The sequence below is a fragment of the Mytilus trossulus genome, chromosome 13, assembly GCF_036588685.1.
Source record: "Mytilus trossulus isolate FHL-02 chromosome 13, PNRI_Mtr1.1.1.hap1, whole genome shotgun sequence".
Classification (NCBI taxonomy): domain Eukaryota; kingdom Metazoa; phylum Mollusca; class Bivalvia; order Mytilida; family Mytilidae; genus Mytilus; species Mytilus trossulus.
The window spans coordinates 46321793-46346103 of record NC_086385.1 but is presented as its reverse complement, the minus strand read 5'-3'; the positions used below and the strand labels follow the sequence as shown (position 1 = coordinate 46346103).

Genomic DNA, 24311 nt, shown 5'->3' with positions numbered 1-24311 from the left:
AGAAAGGCCGAGTTGTTCCGATTGTGTTTACCCTATTTCAATTTCAAAATAGAGAGATTTTTTTTATTAAAAAAGTATATTTTTTGTAATTGACAGTTGAAGTTTGTATTTAATTTCCTAAAAAGAAAAAGAATAATATGTATTTACTATTAAAAATGAAATAGCATTTGTTACATTAAATGTAAATGAAATTGATGTGTCTCTGTCAAAGTACATGTAGTAGTTAAAATCTTGATTAATTATATTTTTAAAACTTTCCTCCCCTCCAACAACAGCATAATCATAATAAGAAAAAATACAAAACTGTTTCAACCATTCACTCAACTGAGAAGAAAATAAACCTCAAAGATGAGAAAATGTTCGATTTATTTTTTATGTAGAAATTTCTAGTCAGATTAAACATTTGTTTCCTCCTTCTATTGTTTTATTGTAAAAAAGAAAATGATGAATGGGAAGGGGTTGAAAGTGGGTGTTTTTGTCAAATAGGAAGATTTTTTACCCTCTCTCTCGTGCTTGGGTCTATAGGGGAGATTATAATTTTAAATGAAAAAGAGGGAGTCCACCTCCTATAACTAGTGTGTTTGCAGGTATTGTATTAGGTGGAAAAAAGTAATGAACATGTTTTGTTATATCATGAATTTCTTTATTAATAAATTATTGTGAAACTATGCATAAATAATAGAGAGATAGTGTATGTTGAGAAAAAGGATATGATAACAAAACATATATGATTATTATTATATGTTTACATATTAAACTTCTAAAATAAATATATAAATATAATAACTTCTTGTTTATTAACCGGTTTAATTCAATCTTTAAACTTTCAATTTCACTCCATAACTTGTTTGTCAATATTTAATATGAAACCAACATTATGGAGAATTCATTAGTTTTCTGGATCAGGAAAACTGGTATTTTTGTGGATTTTTTTATTCCTGGATATGCTGAAGTCTGTATTTAAGCCTCAAGAAAACCTCTACTTAGTTCAACATTTAAAAGGTAAAATCACAAAAATATTGACTCTGACGAAAATTTGAAAGGGCAATTCCCTAATCTAATGACAAAATCAAAAGCTGAAACACATCAAACGAATATATTCCTGACTCAGAACAGGCATTTTCTGAAGTAGGAAATGGGGGATTAAACCTGGCTTAATAGCTAGCTAATCCTCTCACTCTTTGGCAGTTGCATAAAATTCCATTATATTCACAACGATGTGTGAACAAAACAAACAGACCTAATAGGTACAAATGACAAAATTAGTGAGTACAGCAGTCAAAAATGTGGTATTATCTTTAATCACTTTGAAAAAAAAAGCATAAAAGGCATATAGACAAAGCACAATAGCAAAAATGAAAGACAAGAATACAAGAATTACTAAAGCACATTAACACAATGACGGGATGTATAAGTACGGAGTCACATCATGACAAAAAAAAAACACAAGAGGCAATTACAGTCGACAAAGCACATTAACAAAAAAGAAATAAATGGTTTTAATACCTATACCTACAAAATGGACAAAACTTAGTACCCCTCTAATGGTAATGAATTAACAGTAAGTCTTATTTTGACCAGAATTGTTACCATCGAATTCTGCATACAATTTGATGAATAGCATCAGTTCATCGACATTGTTGTTTCCATGCAAACATATAATGGTCCTAAAACATATGTTAACCAATTGTGTGGAAAAGTAGATTTTCTAGGTACTAGTACCAGTTCAAATGTCAAAATCACTAGTATGACCAGCCTACAGTTTTGTAAACAATGAGGTTTATAGGGAGTATTCTCTAAATTACGATTCCCTTTTTAGCTCACCTGGCCCGAAGGGCCAAGTGAGCTTTTCTCACCACTTGGCGTCTGTCATCGTCGTCGTCGTCGATAACTTTTTACATTTTGAACTTCTTCTAGAGAACCACGGAATGGATTTAAACAAAACATGGCAAGAATGTTCCTTATGAGGTGCTGACCAAATGTTGTTACTTTGTAGCCGATCCATTATCCAAGTTGGCTGCCAGCGGGGAATTTAGTTTAACATAGGACTATACGGAAAAAGCATACAAATGACTTCTTTTAGAGAACCACTGAATGGAATGAAACAAAACATGGCATGAATGTTCTTTATGAGGTGCTGACCAAGTGTTGTTACTTTTTAGCTGATCCATCATCAAAGATGGCCGCCAGTGGGGGACTTAGTTTAACATAGGACCCTACGGGAAATGCATACAAATGACTTCTTTTAGAGAACCAATGAATGGAATAAAACCAAAAATGGCATGAATGTTCTTTATGAGGTGCTGACCAAGTGTTGTTACTTTGTAGCCGATCCATCATCCAAGATGGCCGCCAGCGGGGGACTTATTTTAACATAGGACCCTATGGGAAATGCATACAAATGACTTCTTTTAGCGAACAACTGAATGGAATGAAACCAAACATGGCACGAATGTTCCTTATGAGGTGCTGACCAAGTGTTGTTACTATGTAGCTGATCCGTCATCCAAGATGGCTGCTAGTGGGATGCTTAGTTTAACATAGGACCCTATGGGAAATGCATAAAAAAGTCTTCTTCTAGAGAACCACTAAATTGATTGAAATCAAACATAGCCTGAATGTTCCTTTCCTTATGAGGTTGTGTTGTTACTTTTAGCCAAATTTAGCCAAATTTTATATTTTTTATATGATTTCAAAAACCCAAGAAGAATCAGGTGAGCGATACAGGCTCTTGCGAGCCTCTAGTTATCACACTTCAATGATGGTGCTATATGGATATTCATGGATATCTTCCAATTGTTTCTTATTGGCAGGAGGTTTCCCCCATGAATGTTCACAAATTGAATGTGTGTAAGAGCAATTTTAACCCAAAAAATCAACTTTACCATGGCTATAGGTTTGTATAAGTATAAAGAAGCAAAAAAAACAAAAAACAAAAAAAAACAATTAAAACATTGAAGTAAATTTTAAGGCCCCTTTAAAGGTTTTGTAGGACTGTAAGATCCATCTTCCACATAAAACACCTATGGGCATTTTGAAATGCTAGCAGGTATGATTCAGACAAACATCGTTTGAATTTGAAAATAATAAGATTTGGTATATTATATATCTGTTAATGAGACAATAATACTCCAGAGTCCAAATGATTTTAATGTAAGGAACTATAGGTCGCTCACCAGCCTTCAAATTTGAGCAAAACATATATCATTTGTCTACAAAAAGCCCATTCATGACAAAAACATTTTGAATCAAAACTTCTTCAACATACATGAATGCATGAATACAACAGCTTGGAAGAGAAATATCAATAATAAGAATTGTGTAATTGCCACTAAGGTAGCTGCAATTACCCACTAATTCTCTAACCCATGTTTAAAAAAACCCAATTGAGATGTAAACTAATAAAGGCTAAAAAAGATACAATAACCCTACCAAAAAGCAGACAGCAGCCGAAGTTTGATTTTTGTTTGCCTAGTGTACAGTTCCATGATAGATAATGAAGGTTTATCCAGTAATGTCTATGTAACGTCCAGTGGCAAGTTAGATGAATATTTAGGACGAAAACATATTATAAAACTTATAATAACAATATCAACCCGCTTTGTGTTGGATCTACATACTGAGCTATATTTTAAATAAATGTGTGAGTTCACAAGGTAACAGTCCCCAGGATACACTGAATACTTAGACATTATTATTTTGACTCCGAACCTATATAAGTCTTTACTCTTAACCCTTAATGCCACGAATCCAGTAAAAGAGGGGCAGGCAAATAGGCAGCACCAACAAACTATTCAGAATCTTGTAGAAGTTTTTGCTGTTGATATATTGGTAATACTATCCAAAACCCATGCAAAATGAGACCTTTCCAGCTAGCTATTGTTAATTCAAATGCAAACATCCACCATATGCTCCTGAAACATTCAATAATGTACATGTTGACAGAAATTTCGATTTCCTTTGCAATCAATAAAATTGAGAATGGAAATGGGGAATGTGTCAAAGAGACAACAACCCGACCAAATAAAAAACAACAGCAGAAGGTCACCAACAGGTCTTCAATGTAGCGAGAAATTCCCGCACCCGGAGGCGTCCTTCAGCTGGCCCCTAAACAAATATATACTAGTTCAGTGATAATGAAAGCCATACTAATTTCCAAATTGTACACAAGAAACTAATATAAAAAAAAAAAAAAAAAAAAACAATGTTTTACGTTGGTCGAAATTTGCGCTCTACTAACAGAGCATACTCAAACTCTCCGAAGTCTGATTAACAATCAACTACTCAAACAGCTGCCATAAACAAAAAACAATCTCCAAAAAGAAAAGTGGACAGCAAATCAAATTCTCCTTCAAGCGACAACTGCCTCCATGAAATTCTCCAGTTCCAAAGAAACCGTGACACAGAAATACTTGAACTACTTGTAAAACAGAGAACAGATTAACAACATACAATATAGAAGGAATAAAACCTCCTTTCTGCATTCTCTTCTCAACAACTCTCACATAATCATTATCTGTCTTCAAGAACACTTCGTATGGGACTAGTACTGTCAGTCAAACATCTTACATAATCCAGAGACATATATACACATATAAATAAATTTTGTGTATTTACTGTCTTCTGATTGGTTAAAATTATTAGTTTATTTTCAATGTTGTCAATTTTGATGGCGACACGCCCATTCTGACGTTGTGTATTCATACGCTTACATGTGCGTACGTTGTTATTGTCAAGATAAATAATATAAAAAGTTCTTTGACTGCGGCATTATTTTTAATGGAAATTTATTTATAATGAATGGCAATAATTTATTTTGATTTTATTGAACCATAAAACTTTTTTTTGACTGTTCACATTTAACATAATCCGCTTCGCGGATTATTCAATGTGAAGAGTCAAAAATTAGTTTTATGGTTCAATAAAATCAAAATAAATAAAAGCCATTCATTAAGTATATATGTCTCTGCACAATCTATTACCTGATTGGGAGAACTGAACCAGATGCCATGACCTCCGAATGAACCACTATATGGCTTCAACCGTACTAGAGGGCAGGAATAGGAGTATCTATTCTCTTGTCAAAATTGTGAAACAATCAAATTCAAAAACATCAGATGGAAAAATGAAAGAAAACTCTCTACAATGATAACCTCAATCTGGAATATCTGATTAATAAATGTTTACATGTACATGCCAATTATGGACACTGACTAACAGTATGAATACGGAGTACATACGCGCGCAATTCAGACTGCATGAAAGCTAGTTAAAATCCCTTGACAGCTAACAAATAGTAGTGTAATTGTGATCCAAATTTATAATTAAAAATCAATCAGTAAACATGTATATCAAATGAATTTAATGAAAATTATGAAGTAGAAAAAACAATATAAAAAAACCATGACCTTGTGCAAGGCAAAAATATAAGTTTCGAACAGGGGCTTAAGTATTATCGACAGATCTACAATGACCATACGTTTATGGCAATACATATTTTCATATGCTCCAATATATCAAAAACAAAAACAAAATCAACCTCAGTATCTATATATCCTTTTAAATTATTTTTTTTTTTTTTTTTTTAAATCAAACTCTTTTAGAATACGTTTATTCAAACGGCCAATGATTTCACAATGGTTCTGTCTTACTTTATTGGTACTATAAACAACCGTGTGACCACCATATGCTTAATTTGTAATAATAATTCTACAGGAACTGCCTAACACCAAGTCCTAATCTCTATAACTAAAATGCAGGAATATAGACGAAATTCCTGACTTAGTATTTAGCAATTACAGGTATCATAGAAAGAGTATTCTAACAAAGGGCCGTAGCTGGTGCCTACATGTATACCTTTTTTATAGCAGGTAAAAGGCGAAGGCCACCAATGGGTCTAAAAAATATCGACCGTGCAAGTGCTGTATAGCCAGTCAAGGCTGTTAAAAACTTCCAGTTGTTGGGTCTTCAATGCAGCGAGAATTTCCCGCCCCCGGAGGCCGCTGCTTCAGCCGACCCGTAAACAAAAATGTTTCCTAGTTCCGAGTGATAATAGACGTGACACTAAATTCCTAAATATATAAAAGAAACTAAAATTAAAAATCATACAAGAACAAGAAAGGCAAGAGGCTCCTTACTTGGGACAGGCGCAAAATTATCATGCGGCTGGGTTAAACATGTTTTTTTTTAAAGATCTCAACCCTCCCCAGTCTGTACAAGTATGTAGTCGTTTTATCCAGATATGTCGCAAATGTTATACGTGAAACCTTGAAATTGTTTTTCAGTAGACATTTTTACATCACAGGTCTGCGAATATAAAAAAAAAAAAGCTGTGGTATGAGTGCCAATGAGACAACTCTCCGCAAGAGACGTAATGACACAGAAGTTAACAACTATAGGTCATCACACGGCCTTCAACAATGAGCAAAGTCCATACCGCATAGTCAGCGATCATGAAAAGGACCCGAAATGACAATGTAAACAATTCAAACGAGAAAACTAACGACCTAATTTATCATACAAAAAAAAAAGGAAACGAAAAACAAATCTGTAACACAAAAAGAAACGACAACAACTGAATTACAGATCCTGACCTTAGGACAGCAGTTATATTATATGATATTTTTAAAGTAAATTTTCTGTTTCTTTTCTCCTTTTCATTTATTCAAATTTGATGTTTTCTGGCTTTAATTTTTGCATACGATATTACAATAACTCTGCATGGAGACGATCATAGTCCTAACAGTCACAGGCCGAACGGGAGGGGGTGTCCCTATATAGTTACAGCGACCAACGTTTCGGGAAAAGAATATGCATTTATCCGGTGACTATGTGCACCACCAGGCCTGCTTCCCTTAAAATTCGCCTCTTGTGTATCACAGAATAGCCTTTTTTCTGCAGAGATATAAAACAGTACATAACGTATTATCAAGGAATTGTATATTTAAATCCTTGGTATTATATATATGTCTCAGTTTTCTGGCATCTGCCATAACAGAGAGGATCAGAGGGTCCTGATCCCAAAATCACGAGGTCCCGAATTCAAAGAAATATAAGTCCCAAAATCCCAAAATTCAAAAAAAGAATTACGGCATCCCGAAAGGAATAATCATGGGCCCGAAATCCAGAGCTTAAAACCACCCGATCCCGACGCCCCGACAAAGGTCCAGCTGCAAGTGCCCCCTCGGCATAAAAGATCATAAAAAGTGACAGAACACTATAGTTTTAGAAGTCTCAGAAATGAGAGGTGCAAAATATGTGAATTACATGTTTGTCATATCGTACAGTCATAGGACAAAAGTGAGTTTTCACTATAAAAAAATGTCTCATCATTTCAACTAAAATCGATATTTTAAAAAAAAATGTTATTGCGTAAGTCTATGAGCGATTTTTATAAAACAGATCATACTATAAGAAGAAAAAAAGATTTTAGTTGAAATGATAGGACATTTTTTGAGTGGGTACTCACTTTTGTACAACAACTTACAAATGCATTTAATATATAAATGAAACTAAGTTAAAACATTAGTTAGTTGAGGGTAAAAAATAATACGACCTGATGAGGAAATAAAGCTTTTTTGAAGTTCCCGCTAAAAAATACTTACTGATTTAGCAGAGTTATTGTTCTTGCAGGAAGTTGATGAAAAATATGGCGACATCATGAAAAGAAAAACAGACACTGAATATCCACTATTACAGAAGTTTGCCTTCATTTGAACTGGTAAAATTTGTGTTCAGGCAAAATTAAACACATCACTTATTATTTTAATTATAAATTTCCCTAGTATACTGCCTGACTCCTTTGTCGAAGTAGGCCGAACCTAGGGACGGTGGTTTCCCAGACCCTAAATCACAGACACAAAGTCCTCAAAGAATAACTACCTGTATGGGAAAGTGTCTCAATATCGGAACTTTAATATCATAAAAATTTCCTCAAAACATACATATATAATGGCAGTATGGTGACAGTGTATGACCTTCGAAAAAAATGTATGTGCCATTTATAACCTGTTATTATAATTTCCAGTACAAACAAATTAGGGTAGAAAATTATGCCCTTTACTGTCAGGCATCAAACAGTCATTTCCATCTACCGTTAGTGTCAAATTGATTAAAATTTTGACGTGATTGGCCAAAATATTCTTATTGTGATTTATCAGAGGTCTCAAATAATTATCGTAACCGTCATTTTTGGGACAAATAAAAGTGATTTATCAAAATCAATTATTTTTTTTACAGTGGGTCTCATTGGGGTCTAAGCATGAAGATTTTCTGTAAGCGTGACACATGAAAATCAAAATATTGTGCAGTGAAAACTGGAAAAGAAGTCTAGCGGGACACAGGAAATCACAAAAAAAATGAGAATTGCTTACGTATATAGTGTAAGCAGGATACAGGAATTTGACAAAACAACGAGCGGGATCCGGGATCAGAACTCCTCAATGAGACCCCCTTAACAATCTAGATGAAAGTGTACATTTCATCCTCATGTACCAAAAATTACCATTTACATCATTTGGCAAGAATTTTTACCGTTATTAAGATACCCCGATTTCCACCCTCTATTAACAAATGGGATACTGAAAACAAGGTTTAAGTTTTAAAGTTTAATTTCATGACTCTTGATTGATCGTATTGCTCATAAGGAGTCTATAACACTTTACTTGAAAAGTTTTGATCCTGATCCTATTGTTATGATTGACACCAACTTTTTAAAAGTTTTTCCATCCCCCAAGGGTGACTGGGGAAGAGAAATATGGTCACTTGGTCTTCTCCTGACCGACAGTAAACGCTTGCCGAAGTGGGGCGTCTGTTTGGCTGTGCGGGATGTATCAAGTTTGCAGTCACGTCTAGTCAGAATGGGGACATTAAATCCGATGTCTTGTGTAAAGAAAGTGCCACGCTCTTTGTACGTTATTTAAAGAACCCTTACAACAACTCTTTGGGGGCCCGTAGGTGGCCTGTTGTAAGGCAAAATTTCCCTATCCAATATAGTACCCTCATTTTTCAGTGGCAGTCGAAATTTCCCTGACCATCATTCCTTATGGCCTCTATTATGACAAGACCTATCTATTGTATTTATTGTAAACTTGTTCTTGTCCTGTATATGCATGAAATACTTGCCACTGGACGTTAAGCAACCAACAATCAATCAATCTAAGTTTTTCCTTTTACAAATGTATGGTACACTGTTGCTCATGGTAATTTATCAAGGTATCTAAATTTATATTTGTTTAAATGCATGATACAGGGCTTGCCAGTTCTTGAAATCACCTTCCTCTTGCAAGAATTGTTCTCTAAAAAAATGTTCAGAGTTCTCCCCAGGCAATGTCAGGATTTTTTCTCATTGCCCTCACTGCAGTTCAACATCAGAGCTTGCACATATTTTTTTCAATGACAATGATGCGGCACCAAGATCGTTTGTAATGGTTTTTTACTTTGCAAAAACTACTCATTGTTAAGTGTATTTGTGTAAATTAGCTGTAGGGTCCGAATCCTGAGCCCTAATCTTTTAAATAAAGTTAAATACATGTACTTGGCACTACTTGCATTATATTTGACAAGACATTTGTCTTCATCTACTTTATTAAGGCCAAAAAAAAATATATGTCTATTTCCCGACCGACTCTGACTCAAACCCCCCGGACACTAGATCTTTTTATTCAAATATGGAAAAAAAGCGTGTCCGATCCAGATCTTACTATGCCCAAACAATCAAAATGGCTGCTCCCAGCACAAATGTGCTACAATTAAGGTTTAAAAAATGTCGGCACTGGGAGGATTATTCAATGAAAGCTTCTTGAAAGGGATTTAATCATTTTGGGGTACAGGACCCTAACCAAACATGACATTTAACCGACTGCAAATCTGACAGGGAGTTCAAAAATTAAAAAAAAAAAAAAAAAATCCCGACCTACAGACCCTAATTTATTTGCCTTGGCAGCAGGAAACAGACATATATTTTTTTTGTTCTATTGACAATGCACATGTAAAAATGTACATGTACTTAAAATCATTTTAATAAAAGCGCACTGTTTTTCAAAAATTATCATAATACATGTATTAATCTGTATCATGTTTCTAAACTTATGACTCAATGACAATGTTTGTTTATTGTCATCATGGTCATATTGGGAAGATTCACATGTAGCTACTGTAAATAAGGAAGAAGATCACCATAAATCAGTACACAAATGATATGATTTTAGATACTGTCTATTTATTGTAAACACAATGCAAGAAGAAAGACATTTGATAATAAATGTCAGACTAACATTGGAAAATCCTTTTTTTTAATCCTGGAACTACCTGGTGTACATTTATTATACATACAATGAATATGTAAATAGGGTAAGGCTAATAGTATTAAATTTATACTCAATTACAGGAAGATGGGATATGAAGTAAACAGATTTCAGGGTGATGTTGACGAGGAGCTGATATGTCCTATTTGTAGCAGTGTTTTAGAAGAACCCCTACAGGTATATATGTGTCAAAATAAACAATATGTGATTCAGTTAGAAATGTATCTTTAAGATTTAAGAGAATGCTTCTAGTTTACTTTGAAATATCTTTTTGTATATTTGATGTGTATAAACATGTATTTATGTGTCCTTGTAGGTTCACCATGTTCACATGTCTGATGGCATGGTTAGATCTTCCTGATGAATTTAGAGGGCAGAGACATAGATGTACATTTGAATTTGTATTCATTGAAATTGAAGACAACTACATAGATATAGGAAGATGTGGTGTGAGTGCCAATGAGACAACTTTCCATCCAAAAAACAATTTAAAAAAAAAGTAAACGATTATAGGTCAATATACGGCCTTCAACATGGAGCCTTGGCTCACACCAAACAACAAGCTATAATGGGCCCAAAAATTACTAATGTAAAACATTCAAACGGGAAAACCAACATTCTAATGCATGCATGCATTGTAACATAGACAGTTCAAACATTAAAACATTGTAATGGACTCTTAACACCTGAAAATTATCAAACACTGTATTGATGGTATTGATTGCTCACTATACAATGTACATGCTATATAAACACACCATAAATTATTGCCATTGTACAATAATCTTGCATAAATCAACCAACTGAACACTATGAACTAATAACAATAAATAATATAAAAATGAAGATGTGGTATGATTGCCAATGAGACAACTATCCACAAAAGACCAAAATGACACAAACATTAACAGTTATAGATCACCATAACCAGTTTGTGTCAGTTTCACTGCATCAACAAAAATTTTTTTCATGGTTTTGCCAAAGTCTGTGTACAGTAAATTTGTTCTTCTTTGAACATTTAAGATTTTGGTTCATCTATAACATGTATAACCATGAAATCTACAATATATTGTTTCCTAAAAATGTAAATGTATCCATATTATGTTTTTTTTTTAATTTTTAGGCTCCAGCGTGTGAACATGCCTTTTGTGCAGCATGTATACAGGAATGGCTAACACGTCAACCTACCTGCCCTGTGGATAGAAACCCCATCACACCCAACCAACTTAAACCCGTCCCTCGCATCCTACGTAATCTACTGTCTCGTCTCCAAATCACATGTGACAATGTCGGTTACGGCTGTACAGCTGTGGTCAAACTCGACATGTTAGCAGCACACCTACAAGAATGTGAACATAACCCTAAGAAACCAGTCCATTGTGAACTTGGATGTGGTCTTGTTGTGCCAAAAGATGAACTTAAGGTATAGTCATGATATAAAGAGTAATATCACAAAAATACTTAACTCTGAGAAAAATTCAAAGCGGAAAGTTCCCTATCAAATGGCAATATTAAAAGCTCATGCACATCAAACAAATTTACAACTGTTTCAGTCCTGACTTGGTACAGGCATTTTGTAATGATGAAATTGGTGGATTAAGCCTGGTTTTATAGCTAGCTAAACCTCTCACTTGTATGACAGTCACATAAAATAAATGAGGCAACAGACAAGCAACACCAAGCCATCTGTAATAGGTTTCAGAAGGCTTATGATTTAAGGTAAAGGAACAGTAAATGGGCTATGTCGCAGATTTTGCTACAAAATTGCATACAACCTTGGCTCGTTGAACTACAACTGAAAATCGAAAAAATAATACATTTATCTCTTTTATTTGCTGAAAAGTTGCAGATTGATTTCTCTTAATATGGGTGAATATTTGTATAGAAAGCACATAAAATCAGCGAAAAACCTTCTAAAATTTATCTTAAAATCGCCAAATCTCTAATTCTACTCCATAGATTTTTCTTAAAAAACTATATATTGTTGACACATAAATTTCTGTTTTAATGATATAAAATAATCATAGGGTCACCGACTTCGTTTTTTATCTAATAATCAATTTGTTACCTTATTGGTAGTGAAAAACGTCAAAAATCAACGTTTTACGGCCTGCAACGCGATAACGCTACGATTATTTCGACGTTTTGATGGATTTTTTCACAAAGAACGCAACTTCGAATGATGTAAACTGTAAAAACGAAGTCGGTGACCCTATCTTTATTTTGCATTATTATAACGGAAATTTATGTATCAACAACATATAGTTTTTTAAGAAAAATCTATGGAGTAGAATTAGAGATTTGGCGATTTTAAGACAAATTTTAGAAGAGTTTTCGCCGATTTTATGTGCTTTCTATACAAATGTTCACCCATTTTGTAAGAATTCAATCAGTAATATTTCAAATGATAATTGAGATAAATGCATTATTATTTCGATTTTCAGTTGAAGTTCATCGAGCCAGAGCTGTATGCCAAATTTTACTGAAATCGAAGACATAGCCCATTTACTGTAACTTGACCTTAAGCTTTAAAAAGATAATGCTAAATTGTTAATTAAATGTACAATGTATCAGATCTTTTGATTATAACTCAGAATCATTAATATTTAAGCAGTATGTTATTTGCCAAGAATTGAATTGCTTTATTTTCTAGATGATTGGCTTTTGTAAATTTAAGAAAAAAAATATTGTATTTTTATTATTTTTATACGACCGCAAATTTTGAAAAAATTTTCGTCGTATATTGCTATCACGTTGGCGTCGTCGTCGTTGTCGTCGTCGTCGTCGTCGTCTGAATACTTTTAGTTTTCGCACTCTAACTTTAGTAAAAGTGAATAGAAATCTATGAAATTTTAACACAAGGTTTATGACCATAAAAGGAAGGCTGGTATTGATTTTGGGAGTTTTGGTCCCAACATTTTAGGAATTAGGGGCCAAAAAGGGCCCAAATAAGCATTTTCTTGGTTTTCGCACTATAACTTTAGTTTAAGTTAATAGAAATCTATGAAATTTTGACACAAGGTTTATGACCACAAAAGAAAGGTTGGGATTGATTTTGGGAGTTTTGGTTTCAACAGTTTAGGAATTAGGGGCCAAAAAAGGGCCCAAATAAGCATTATTCTTGGTTTTCGCACAATAACTTTAGTTAAAGTAAATAGAAACCAATGAAATTTAAAGACAATGTTTATGACCACAAAAGGAAGGTTGGTATTGATTTTGGGAGTTTCGGTCCCAACAGTTTAGGAATTAGGGGCCAAAAAGGGACCCAAATAAGCATTTTTCTTGGTTTTCGCACCGTAGCGTTAGTATAAGTAAATAGAAATCTATGAAATTTAAACACAAGGTTTATGACTATTAAAGGAAGGTTGGTATTGATTTTGGGAGTTTTGGTCCCAACAGTTATGGAAAAAGGGGCCCAAAGGGTCCAAAATTAAATTTTGTTTGATTTCATCAAAATTGAATAATTGGGGTTCTTTAATATGCCGAATCTAACTGTGTATGTAGATTCTTAATTTTTGGTCCCGTTTCCAAATTGGTCTACATTAAGGTCCAAAGGGTCCAAAATTAAACTTAGTTTGATTTTAACAAAAATTGAAACCTTTGGGTTCTTTGATATGCTGAATCTAAAAATGTACTTAGATTTTTGATTATTGGCCCAGTTTTCAAGTTGGCCCAAATCGGGGTCCAAAATTAAACATTGTTTGATTTCATCAAAAATTGAATAATTGGGGTTCTTTGATATGCCAAATCTAACTGTGTATGTAGATTCTTAATTTTTGGTCCAGTTTTAAAATTGGTCTAAATTAAAGTGCAAAGGGTCCAAAATTAAACTAAGTTTGATTTTAACAAAAATTAAATTCTTGGGCCTCTTTGATATGCTGAATCTAAACATGTACATAGATTTTTAATTATTGGCCCAGTTTTCAAGTTGGTCCAAATCAGGATCTAAAATTATTATATTAAGTATTGTGCAATAGCAAGTCTTTCAATTGCACAGTATTGTGCAATGGCAAGAAATATCTAATTTTACAATATTGTGAAATAGCAAATTTTTTTTTAATTAAGAGTTATCTTTCTTAGTCCAGTATAGTAAGCAAGAAATATCTGCAAGAATTTTTTTAATTGGAGTTATCTTTCTTTGTCCAGAATCAACTTAAATCTTTGTTGTATACAATATACAATGTATATTCACTTTTCACTACCAACTGATAAATTTAAATAATCTTTACCATTCAGTGATAACAAGCAGTTTTTTTACATCTTAATATTTTATGATGTATTTAAATGAGTAGTAATTGTTGCAAACTCCATTAGAATATTTTAATTGAAATTAGTTTTGGAATAAGGGAAAGGGGGATGTGATTAAAAAATTGGGTTCAATTTTTCTCATTTGAAATTTCATAAATAAAAAGAAAATTTCTTCAAACATTTTTTTGAGAGGATTAATATTCAACAGCATAGTGAATTGCTCTAAGAGAAAACAAAAATTTTAAGTTCATTTGAATACATTCATTCTGTGTCAGAAACCTATGCTGTGTCAACTATTTAATCACAATCCAAATTTAGAGCGGAATCCAGCTTGAATGTTGTGTCCATACTTGCCCCAACCGTTCAGGGTTCAACCTCTGCGGTCGTATAAAGCTATGCCCTGTGGAGCATCTGGTTTATGAATATTTTATTCAGGAACATAATTGTGTGAGAGAGTTACGGAACCTTGTACAGCAGCAGCAACACAAAATGGCAGAAATGCAAACAGAATTGACAGAACACAAATTACAAATAAATGAACAAAAACGAGAATTACAGCTTTTAAAGGTAACAGTAATAAATACTTAAATATGCATCATTATATATGTCATTGATTAACATGTGTTTATGAAAATAAGGAGATGCAACTTGATTAGCAATTAAACAACTACAGGTCTCAATGTTGCCTTCAGCAATGAGCAACACCCCTCAGTACAGTAAACTACAAAAGGGTCAGTTATGAAAATGTGTAAACAAAATAAAAAAGGAAAACATATATATGCCAAATACAGTTATGTCATCAATCACTAGATTACAAACTCTTGACTTAGGATAGACACATTTAAAAGAATGTGGGGATTATACTGTCAATTAAATTATCAACTTTGTATAAACTATACATGTGTTATAAGTGAAAGGAGTTGTTTGGTAAATTAACATCAAGAAAGCACCAACCCTTCAGCAAAAATGAACATATCTAGTTGTTACCATATGACCTTCACAACACTGGTTTATGAATATATTACAGGAGTACATGAGATCTATGCGAGTATCCAATCCAAGAATGAGAGAAATACAAACAGAAATGGAACATGCTGATGTTATCAGGTAATAAAGTCTTCACAAACCATAAGGCACAGGCTAACAAACTTCCTAATACGAAGCCTTACAAGCCATATCATGTTTAACAACATTTTTACTGATTGATTTTGAGCAGGTGGAGGTTGTATGGTACTTTTACATTTTACAATTCTTAATCATCTGAATAAAGGCCTGTGAGAACCATATTGTAAGAATATAGGTCTGTTTGGTTTTAAATTGTTCTGGCTTTCTTCTAAAAATTAACCAACACTGCTTAAATTTGAATAGAAATATTATACACCCAAATAAACTATTCTCAAACAGCCCCAATTAGCATACCAAAATCACATACTTGATGCATGGTGTGTGCATATTAACAATTATTTTTGTACGTAACAGATGGAGTAACAGTTTACAGGCTGCCAGAGTGACACGTTGGGGTGGAATGATATCTACCCCTGATGCTGTATTACAAGCTGTGATAAAACGGGCATTGATAGACAGCGGTTGTCCATCACATATTGTGAATGAGTTGATGGAGAATGCCCATGAACGACGATGGCCAACTGGACTAAGTACCTTAGAGACAAGACAGCTAAATAGACGACAGTATGAAAATTATGTGACTAAAAGGATTCCTGGTAAGCTTGATAGAACAAAGTTGTTGATGTTTTAAAAAAAAAATTACTTACATTAAAATCGTAAGACATCTGTTGGCATATGGTCCGAGTACACAGTTATTTCGTAGTGCATTTCTTTTAGACAATAAATGAAAATTAAAAAAATCCCACCTGCGCTTTCTCAATAATATTTTTACAGTGTGTTGTACTACTTTTGGGACAAATTATATCAAAATTATAGAAAACTTCATCAGCTCTAACTGAAAATATGGACAATTTTGTGTTAAGGGGGTCTTGCAATCTTTTGACAGCTTCCGAAGTGCTAATTTTTGACCTTTTTCAGCTGGACCTTATCACTACTTTACATTAATATTTATGACCCAATTTTTTTTACAGTGTCATTTGACCCCCCAACTTGCTATATGAGGCATAAAACATGGAGAAATAAATTTGGAAGGGGTATAACAAAAATTGACAAGTAACACACTGTCCACACTAAGGACTATATTCGTGGACAACGAAAATCAAAGGACGATAACTGTGTACTCGGACCTAATAGGATAGAAAAAGTTGACCAATCTTAATAAAACTTGGTATGACTAAAGCTTAATATATTCTAAGACTGCTTACAAAGTTTCATGGCAAAAGAATATATATTATAGACATTATGATTAAATCTATATTCAACTTTGCGTGTTAAATTTAGACGTTAAAATTGCGAAATTTCAACTATCAATATTTGGGGCTTTTAAAATTTAAATATTGCAAAAAAATACTTTTAAAATGCCTTTATATATAATATTTCATGTATTCAAAGCAATACAGTACTCATTTGATATATGAGACTTAGCATTATTATTCAAAAGTCAAATTTATATGAGCCTATGACTAAAATGGAGGTTTTCAAATGAAGGGGGGCCTTATATGAAGATGTAATATTTTTCAGCAATTTTAAATTTGTGAAGCTTTTTGATTATAAGTAATCCCTCCATATGTATTTAATGTACTTTAAATGGAAAGAAAACTTACAAATAACATATCATATTAGTTAAAAAGGGTCTTAGGCCAAGTAAGACTAAAAATATTTTAGTGTCAATTTAGGCTGTAGCACATATTTACATTTAAAAATGCATATTGAAGCTATAGGAAATAAAAATTTGTGTCTTTTCTATCATTTCTATACTCAGGTGACATGATACAATAAATCTGAGCACAAAAAGGCTCTTACATTCAACTTTTTTAGCAGACAGTATGGTCTGATACAAAGATTTTTCACTTTTTAGTGAAAAACTTGCATGCAATTTTATCACAACAAGCTTATATTTGAACCACATGCTATCCTACAGAAGTAAAGAAAGATATTATGTGAAATGAAACAGGTACAAAAGACATTGTTAAGTGCTTTTTATACAAATTTAGTGATATCTTCAATATGGACTTCAACTTTTATGTGCCATGCTCCTCACATTTAACTTGATCCAAACAGGGCGTTAGACGCAGGTCATTTATACAACACATTTTGCGCATATAGTCTGAGATAATCTTTTTTTCTGTAGATTCAGAGTTCACAAATGAGTAATACAACTGGATTAAAGCATAGAAATACAAAAATTGACACATAAAAACATGTCAGATAGAAAGTCAGAATGCCACTTATGCATCAAAATTGAAAAAGCTATGAAATGCTTATTTTGACCATTTGAACAAAGAAATTTTTAAATTTACATTTGAATATTTCTTATATGATTTACATATAAGGAAATACGTTAATATGATTGGTTGCCAGGAATTCTTGTAGTTGTTCTTGATGTTGTTCATTTTTTAATAGACAATGTTGATGGAATTTCTTTTCATAACCAATGTAAACAAGATAGCAGCAATTATAAACAACACAGATCGACGTTATTTTGACTTAGCGTTATCGCTTATTTTAATAATAAAGATAAAAAAACATTCGTTTCAAGGATAATAACAGTTTTTGTAGTTCATATTTTATCAGATAGCAAATTTCATGGAATACATACTTTTGGTTAACCAACAAATTGTTCATGCACAAGGTCTATTCAATGACACTTATCTACAATTTCATGTGATAGAAGTTATGAGTAGAGAAAAATAAATTCCTTATCCTTAATTTTAAAGAATTATAAGGATTAAAGGCAAAGTCACTCACAGACATATCATATAAGTCCTTCAGTCTTTTATTTTTTTGTGAGTGAGTTGGTCAAGTTTATACACCAATAAATTACTTTGAAAAGGGGCTTAATCTTATAATATCTAAATAAAATGATACTTGCTGTCTACCAACACCATTGAAATGTAATTTTCTATTTGTCCATGGAAAATACCTATTCAAATTTAAATATTCCTTTGTTTTATAGGTAAACAAGCAGTTGTGATGATATCTTGTGAAAATCAACATATGCCTGAAGATTTAATAATGGAACCTGGAATTGTCATGATATTTGCTCATGGAGTAGAATAATCATTGTTTAAAGTAAGTACATACTATACAATTGCTGTCTTTTGATGAGGTAAATAGTATACAGCTATTGACTGGGTGTGAGGGTAATAGCAAGTTTGTTGTCCCTGAGGTACCAACTATTGCTCGAGGCAAAGCCGAGAGCAATAGTTGGTTTGCGAAGGGACAACAAACTTGCTTTTACCAGCACAACTAGTCATTAGGTGTTTTATTATACTGAACAACACAACCAGATTTGACGTTGCAAAGCATACGTAACCAAGCAGAGTAGTCAATGACATCATTATCGTCCAATGAAAAATAAGCATGAAAAAGTACGGGAAAGATGATTATGAAACTATTAACCGGGGCAATAGTTTTTGAAACTATTGACTGGCAAATGCTTCTGTGGAATTAAATAGCATAACTATTTCATTTTTTTTTATATAGAAAAAACATACTGAGGTATAATAATATACACCTATTGACTTGTAAAGAGGGTATTAGCAAAAGGACAACAAACATGCTACTACTCTCATAACCAGTCAAGTGTTTTATTATACTAAACAAAACAACTTTCTAAAAAGTCGATCTGCATACACCACTTGGAAAAATAGTCCCATAAACATGCACAAGATGAACTATAAGGTTTGTCTGTGTGGTATTTGTCAATATTGTGATCACTGTATGACCAGGAATCCCTGTGTAAAAATTCCCGTGTATATAGTAAATGATAGCTATGCTACCGTACACCTAAGCAATCACAGATTATGAAGATTATGAAGACACCATGATGACAGACCCATTTGTTTATTATTGGATAAAATAAGTACATTTATAAAATAGTAGTCACTGAGATAAATGAACTGTACTTTGACCTATAATGGTCTACTTTTACAAATTGTCACAGTGACTTGGATTGAGAGTTGTCTAATTGGCACTTATACCACCTCTTCTTATATCTATGTCTTCATATTCCTGATCAGATAGAATACTCAATGGGTCAATAAAGTACAGTGCATGTTAGAAATTTTAAATCTGCATTTTGCTCTTTATAAAAAGAAAGATTTTGTAGGATTAGCAATGAGACAACTATCCACCAGAGTTCGAATGAAGGGGATGTAATATGTTGTCAACTATGTTGGCTTCACCATTTCAGCATTTCTTCATATTTTTATGGTGGTATCAAAATTTAATAATCTTCTATGTGCATGTAATACTTGCTGCTGAACATCACGCACTTGTCAATTATTTTGTTTCTATTTCAGATATTTTGTGATATCGACGATCTGATTAAACCATGACAGACAATATTTATAATGTAATTGTAGCTTTTTAGCTGCTTGATTTTCTTGCTGTTTACACATAAAATGTGAATTTAACCAATTTTATTGTTAATTTTGAGGGGGGAGTGTACATAATAATGTACATAAGATGCATATATTTGTGTGTATAAATAATCAATTGTATTTATTTTTTTATGTTTTCTCTATATCTCTCTCATATGTTAGTGTAAGTAAGCCAGGTTTGGGGAAAATTTTGAAAAATTAGTTTGTCAGCTTTAGGGGGTTTCAGTATTATAACTAGTTAAGTATCTTATCTTCTTAAAAAAAAATGAACATTTGTATAACATGAAATTCCACAATTTCCATATAGAGATGACTGCAGGGGCGGATCCAGTCGTTTTAAAAAGGGTGTTCCCAACCGAGTACAAAAGGGGGGGGGGTGTTCCAATTATATGTCCCCATTCAAATGCATTGATTGGCCTGGAGATGCTAATGGACTGCCTTGTTTTAGGATGATTGTTTTTAAAAGTACTATGTGCATTCATTGACATGAAGTATGTCAGACTCAGGAGCTCAAAATTAAATTAATTTTAGAGTAGGACCGCCTAGAATTTTATTTAATTTTAAAATCCGAGGTCTGATTTTCGATAAAGAAAAATTACATGTTTAAAATAACTTAAGAATGGAAGGTTCAGGACCACGCCCACCTGTAGAAATCAAGATCAACCCTGGTCATTAATTTGAACTTTTGAAAAGTTAGAAGGGATACATGTTCTTTGAAGGATATCATTATTTTGACAAATCTTATTAAAATTACACATGGATTCAGGACTATAGAGTCTGCTTCTTTCATCAAAGGTTGTCTGATTTGTATTCAAATAATTTGTATATATTTCTTAGACATGACAAAAAGTAAGTAGTGTAGATTGTTGTACCTCACACTAACTGTATACATGTATGAAAAATTTGAGAAATTGACTTTTTATTTATTCAAGTTGAGGAAAAACAAGCACATCCGAGGGAATAATTTATTTTTGATTTAAGAGGCTTCTTCTCAGTAGATTTCAAGTCAAAGCTTTTATTAAAAAGATTGCAGTCTGATGTCTGCAAAACCTTATTTAATTCTATGTAATTGAGATTCCCAGCATAAGTTCCATGTTCTTGGGAAAAAATTGTCATAAAAGGTGATCTTCTCGCCGCATAAAATTTTAGGTGTCTTGGGGAAATTTTGTGACAGCTTAAAATTATATTCACAATAAAGGAAGTTTGTTATTTTATTTTGATTAGGAGGCTAGAGTAAAGTTGCATAATAGGCATTTTTTTTATATTCCTGTTCTTATTATCTTTTTTATTTTTAAGTTGAAAAAAAATGAAAAACACTAATTTGATTTATTTCACAAACTCAGTCTTTAGTTTGTCTGATTTTTTTTAAAAATTGTTGGCAAATATCAAGTGGGATTTTACATAACATTGAACAGTTTTGTTTTTATATTTTATGTTGCATTTGTCTGTATTCCTTGAAAGAAGATGACCAATTGCAGAATACATGTAGTATAAATAAAAAAACTTGACCATGTAATATAATTAATATATATATGTACTCCATACAATGCAGTGATTTTTGTTTATATGTATTTTTTATTTATTTTATTATATATAATAAACACAAGTGTAAACTATAGACAGAATTATTAGAAAATCACAAACTGAATAGTAAGTATTATATCCTTTGATATTTGCAATCCAATTGAAATATAGATGCTGTTTACACTCTTTGCTTGCACTTATCTGCAACTCTTTTCACAAATATCTTACATTTAAAATTGATCATAAGTTAACTACAATGTGTATTTTTACTCGTAAGATTTTTTGTGTAAAAAAATGTACTGACAACGTTCCATTCTACTTTTTGTTTTAAAGACATTTCAGGATCTTCAGGTTGTATAGTAATGATACACACAACTGCCACTTCATTTGATGATGTAATAATCAACAAATAGAAAGTATAACAAAGTGTTGTCATATCATTGTTAGCAAAGTGTGGATACATTTTGTACATGGTGTGTATTTTATACAGATTGAAATATATGATAATGATAAGCATTTTAAAAACATATCTTAATGTCGTAGAGCTGCTATGTTGAAAGCATTTGTTTTTGTTTAACAACCACACTTCTGTCATTATCTGATTCTCATCTCCTTTTAATACTATAAATTCAGAAATTATTGCGTGCATTTATTATTGCAATTTTGTCATTTTAGACTAACATGCGATTTTAATTTTTGCAATATTCAGAAAAATCCTGTTGGATTCATACAAAACATTTCAAAATGTCAGTTTTATTTATTGTAATGATAACCCTGTCACTTCTTTGCAACAATAAATATATTGCAATAATAATTTCTGAATTTACAGTATATTGTAGAGCTGCTCTGTAGAATGCATTTGTTATGTATTATAACCACAATTCTGTCATAAACTAATTCTCATCTCTTCTTTTAGTAATTGATTTCTATTGTTTTATTTTTATGCTGATGATGATCCGTAGATAAAATTAATGCAATAAATAATGTATAATGGAAAGGTGGAAATAGTGTGTTGAATCTATTTATTTTATGCATGTGCAGCTCTTTCCATGTTTATACTATATTATAAGTTATCTACGTTCATATCCGTAGATATGGGTATTTTAAAACCCTGAATTACCCTGTACACCATGAGGCGTAACACCCTGAAGTACTCCAGAACACCATGAGGCATAGTCGAAGGGTGTACAGGGTACTGAAGGGTGTTAAAATAGTTTTGTTTTACCCATATCTACCAGTATAAATATAGATAACAAATTTATCCCCAGTCTGGGTCCGAATCGGGCGAGTTTTATGGAAATTCAGGTACAAAGTGTAACGTGAAAACAACGTTTTTTCCATTATCTAAAAAAGTTTTATTGAAATTAAAAAATGTGGCAGTCAAGTGATGCATTTAATGAAATGAGTGTAAATGAATAACATAATTGTTAATGAATTAAATATTGAGTTACAAACATGGATAATCTACAGAATTCAATATTTCACAAGGAGCAATCATGGAACTAAGGAAAACTAACGTGAAGTTCTCCGGGATAATGGTTAGCAACGTCTGGGGATATGGGTTAGCAACACCCAGGGGCTATGGGTTTTGTAACGACGTGAGTTGACCAATCAAAATCCTAGATATATACCTAGCCGGGGATAAAGATTTTTGTGCCTTCTGCAAATTCAACGACATAGGTTGGTGGTTAGTGCTTTTCTGTGGGCACTCTGGCTTCCTTCACCATTAAAAACTGACTGCCACAAAATAGCACAAAAGAACAGACAGTGGGGTATAACACCAACCAAGCTATAAGTCAACCAACACATGCAGAAGATAACCTGGTGGTGAGAACTGTGTTCTTTGCTAAGCATTATTAACAGAAGGCAAATGACAAATACTGTAAATTCAGAAATTATTGCGTGAACTTATTATTGCGATTTTGTCATTTTAAACTTGAATGTGATTTTAATTTTTACGATTATGAGAAAAGTCGTGCTTAATTCAGTTGAAATATTACAAAATGCGAGTTTTAATTATTGGGTTTACAACTCTGTTGCATTATTCGCAATAATTAAAACCTCACAATAATTTCTGAATTCACAGTTTACCTCACACTTTGTATAGATATGTTAAGAAGTTTCTGTCCATGAATTTCTGGCATATAAAAAACAGTAGAACTATATTTGGTATACTGTCTTTTCAATATTCTTATGTATGTTGAATAGGGCTTGGTGGTCATTTTTATATGACTGCACAACATTTTTTTGGTCATATATTGGTATCATGCTGTCGTTTTCTGCATTGTCCAAAGATAGATGGTTTGTTGATAATAACGTTAGTATAAGTAAATAGAAATCACTAAAATTTTAACCGCTAAAGGAAGGTTTGGATTGATTTTGGGGGTTATGGTCTTAACTGTTTAGGAACTAGGGGCCAATAAATGGGCCCAAATAAGCATTTATGTAGTCATTGACAATAACTTGAGTTAAAGTGTATGAATCTCTCTGAAATTATACCACAAGTTTCCATACTACAAAGCCTTTAAGGGATGGTAAGATTTGACTTTTACGGAATATGGTTGAAATCATTTGCGAATTAGAGGCAAAAAAAGGGAAAAACAATGGTTTTTCTGGTTTAAGGACAATTGAAACAATTTTAAAGCAGTGTAATGTTTGATTACCTCCCTTACACTGCTTGTCAATTATGTATTAAGAAATGATGATTGTCTTGAGATGATTAGCT

At 32.6% G+C, this 24311-nt stretch overlaps 1 protein-coding gene across 1 annotated transcript; it reads left to right on the top strand.

The window, feature by feature from the left end:
- Window positions 1–7557: 7557 nt before the first annotated feature.
- LOC134695499 (E3 ubiquitin-protein ligase NRDP1-like) lies at window positions 7558–22591 on the top strand. Its single transcript, XM_063556777.1, has 8 exons — window positions 7558–7720; window positions 10388–10481; window positions 11428–11727; window positions 14988–15119; window positions 15580–15659; window positions 16032–16273; window positions 18634–18749; window positions 19982–22591. The coding sequence occupies exons 2-7, from the start codon at window positions 10392–10394 to the stop codon at window positions 18735–18737; spliced, it is 948 nt and encodes a 315-aa protein (XP_063412847.1). The 5' UTR covers window positions 7558–7720; window positions 10388–10391; the 3' UTR covers window positions 18738–18749; window positions 19982–22591.
- The last annotated feature ends 1720 nt before the right edge of the window (window positions 22592–24311 follow it).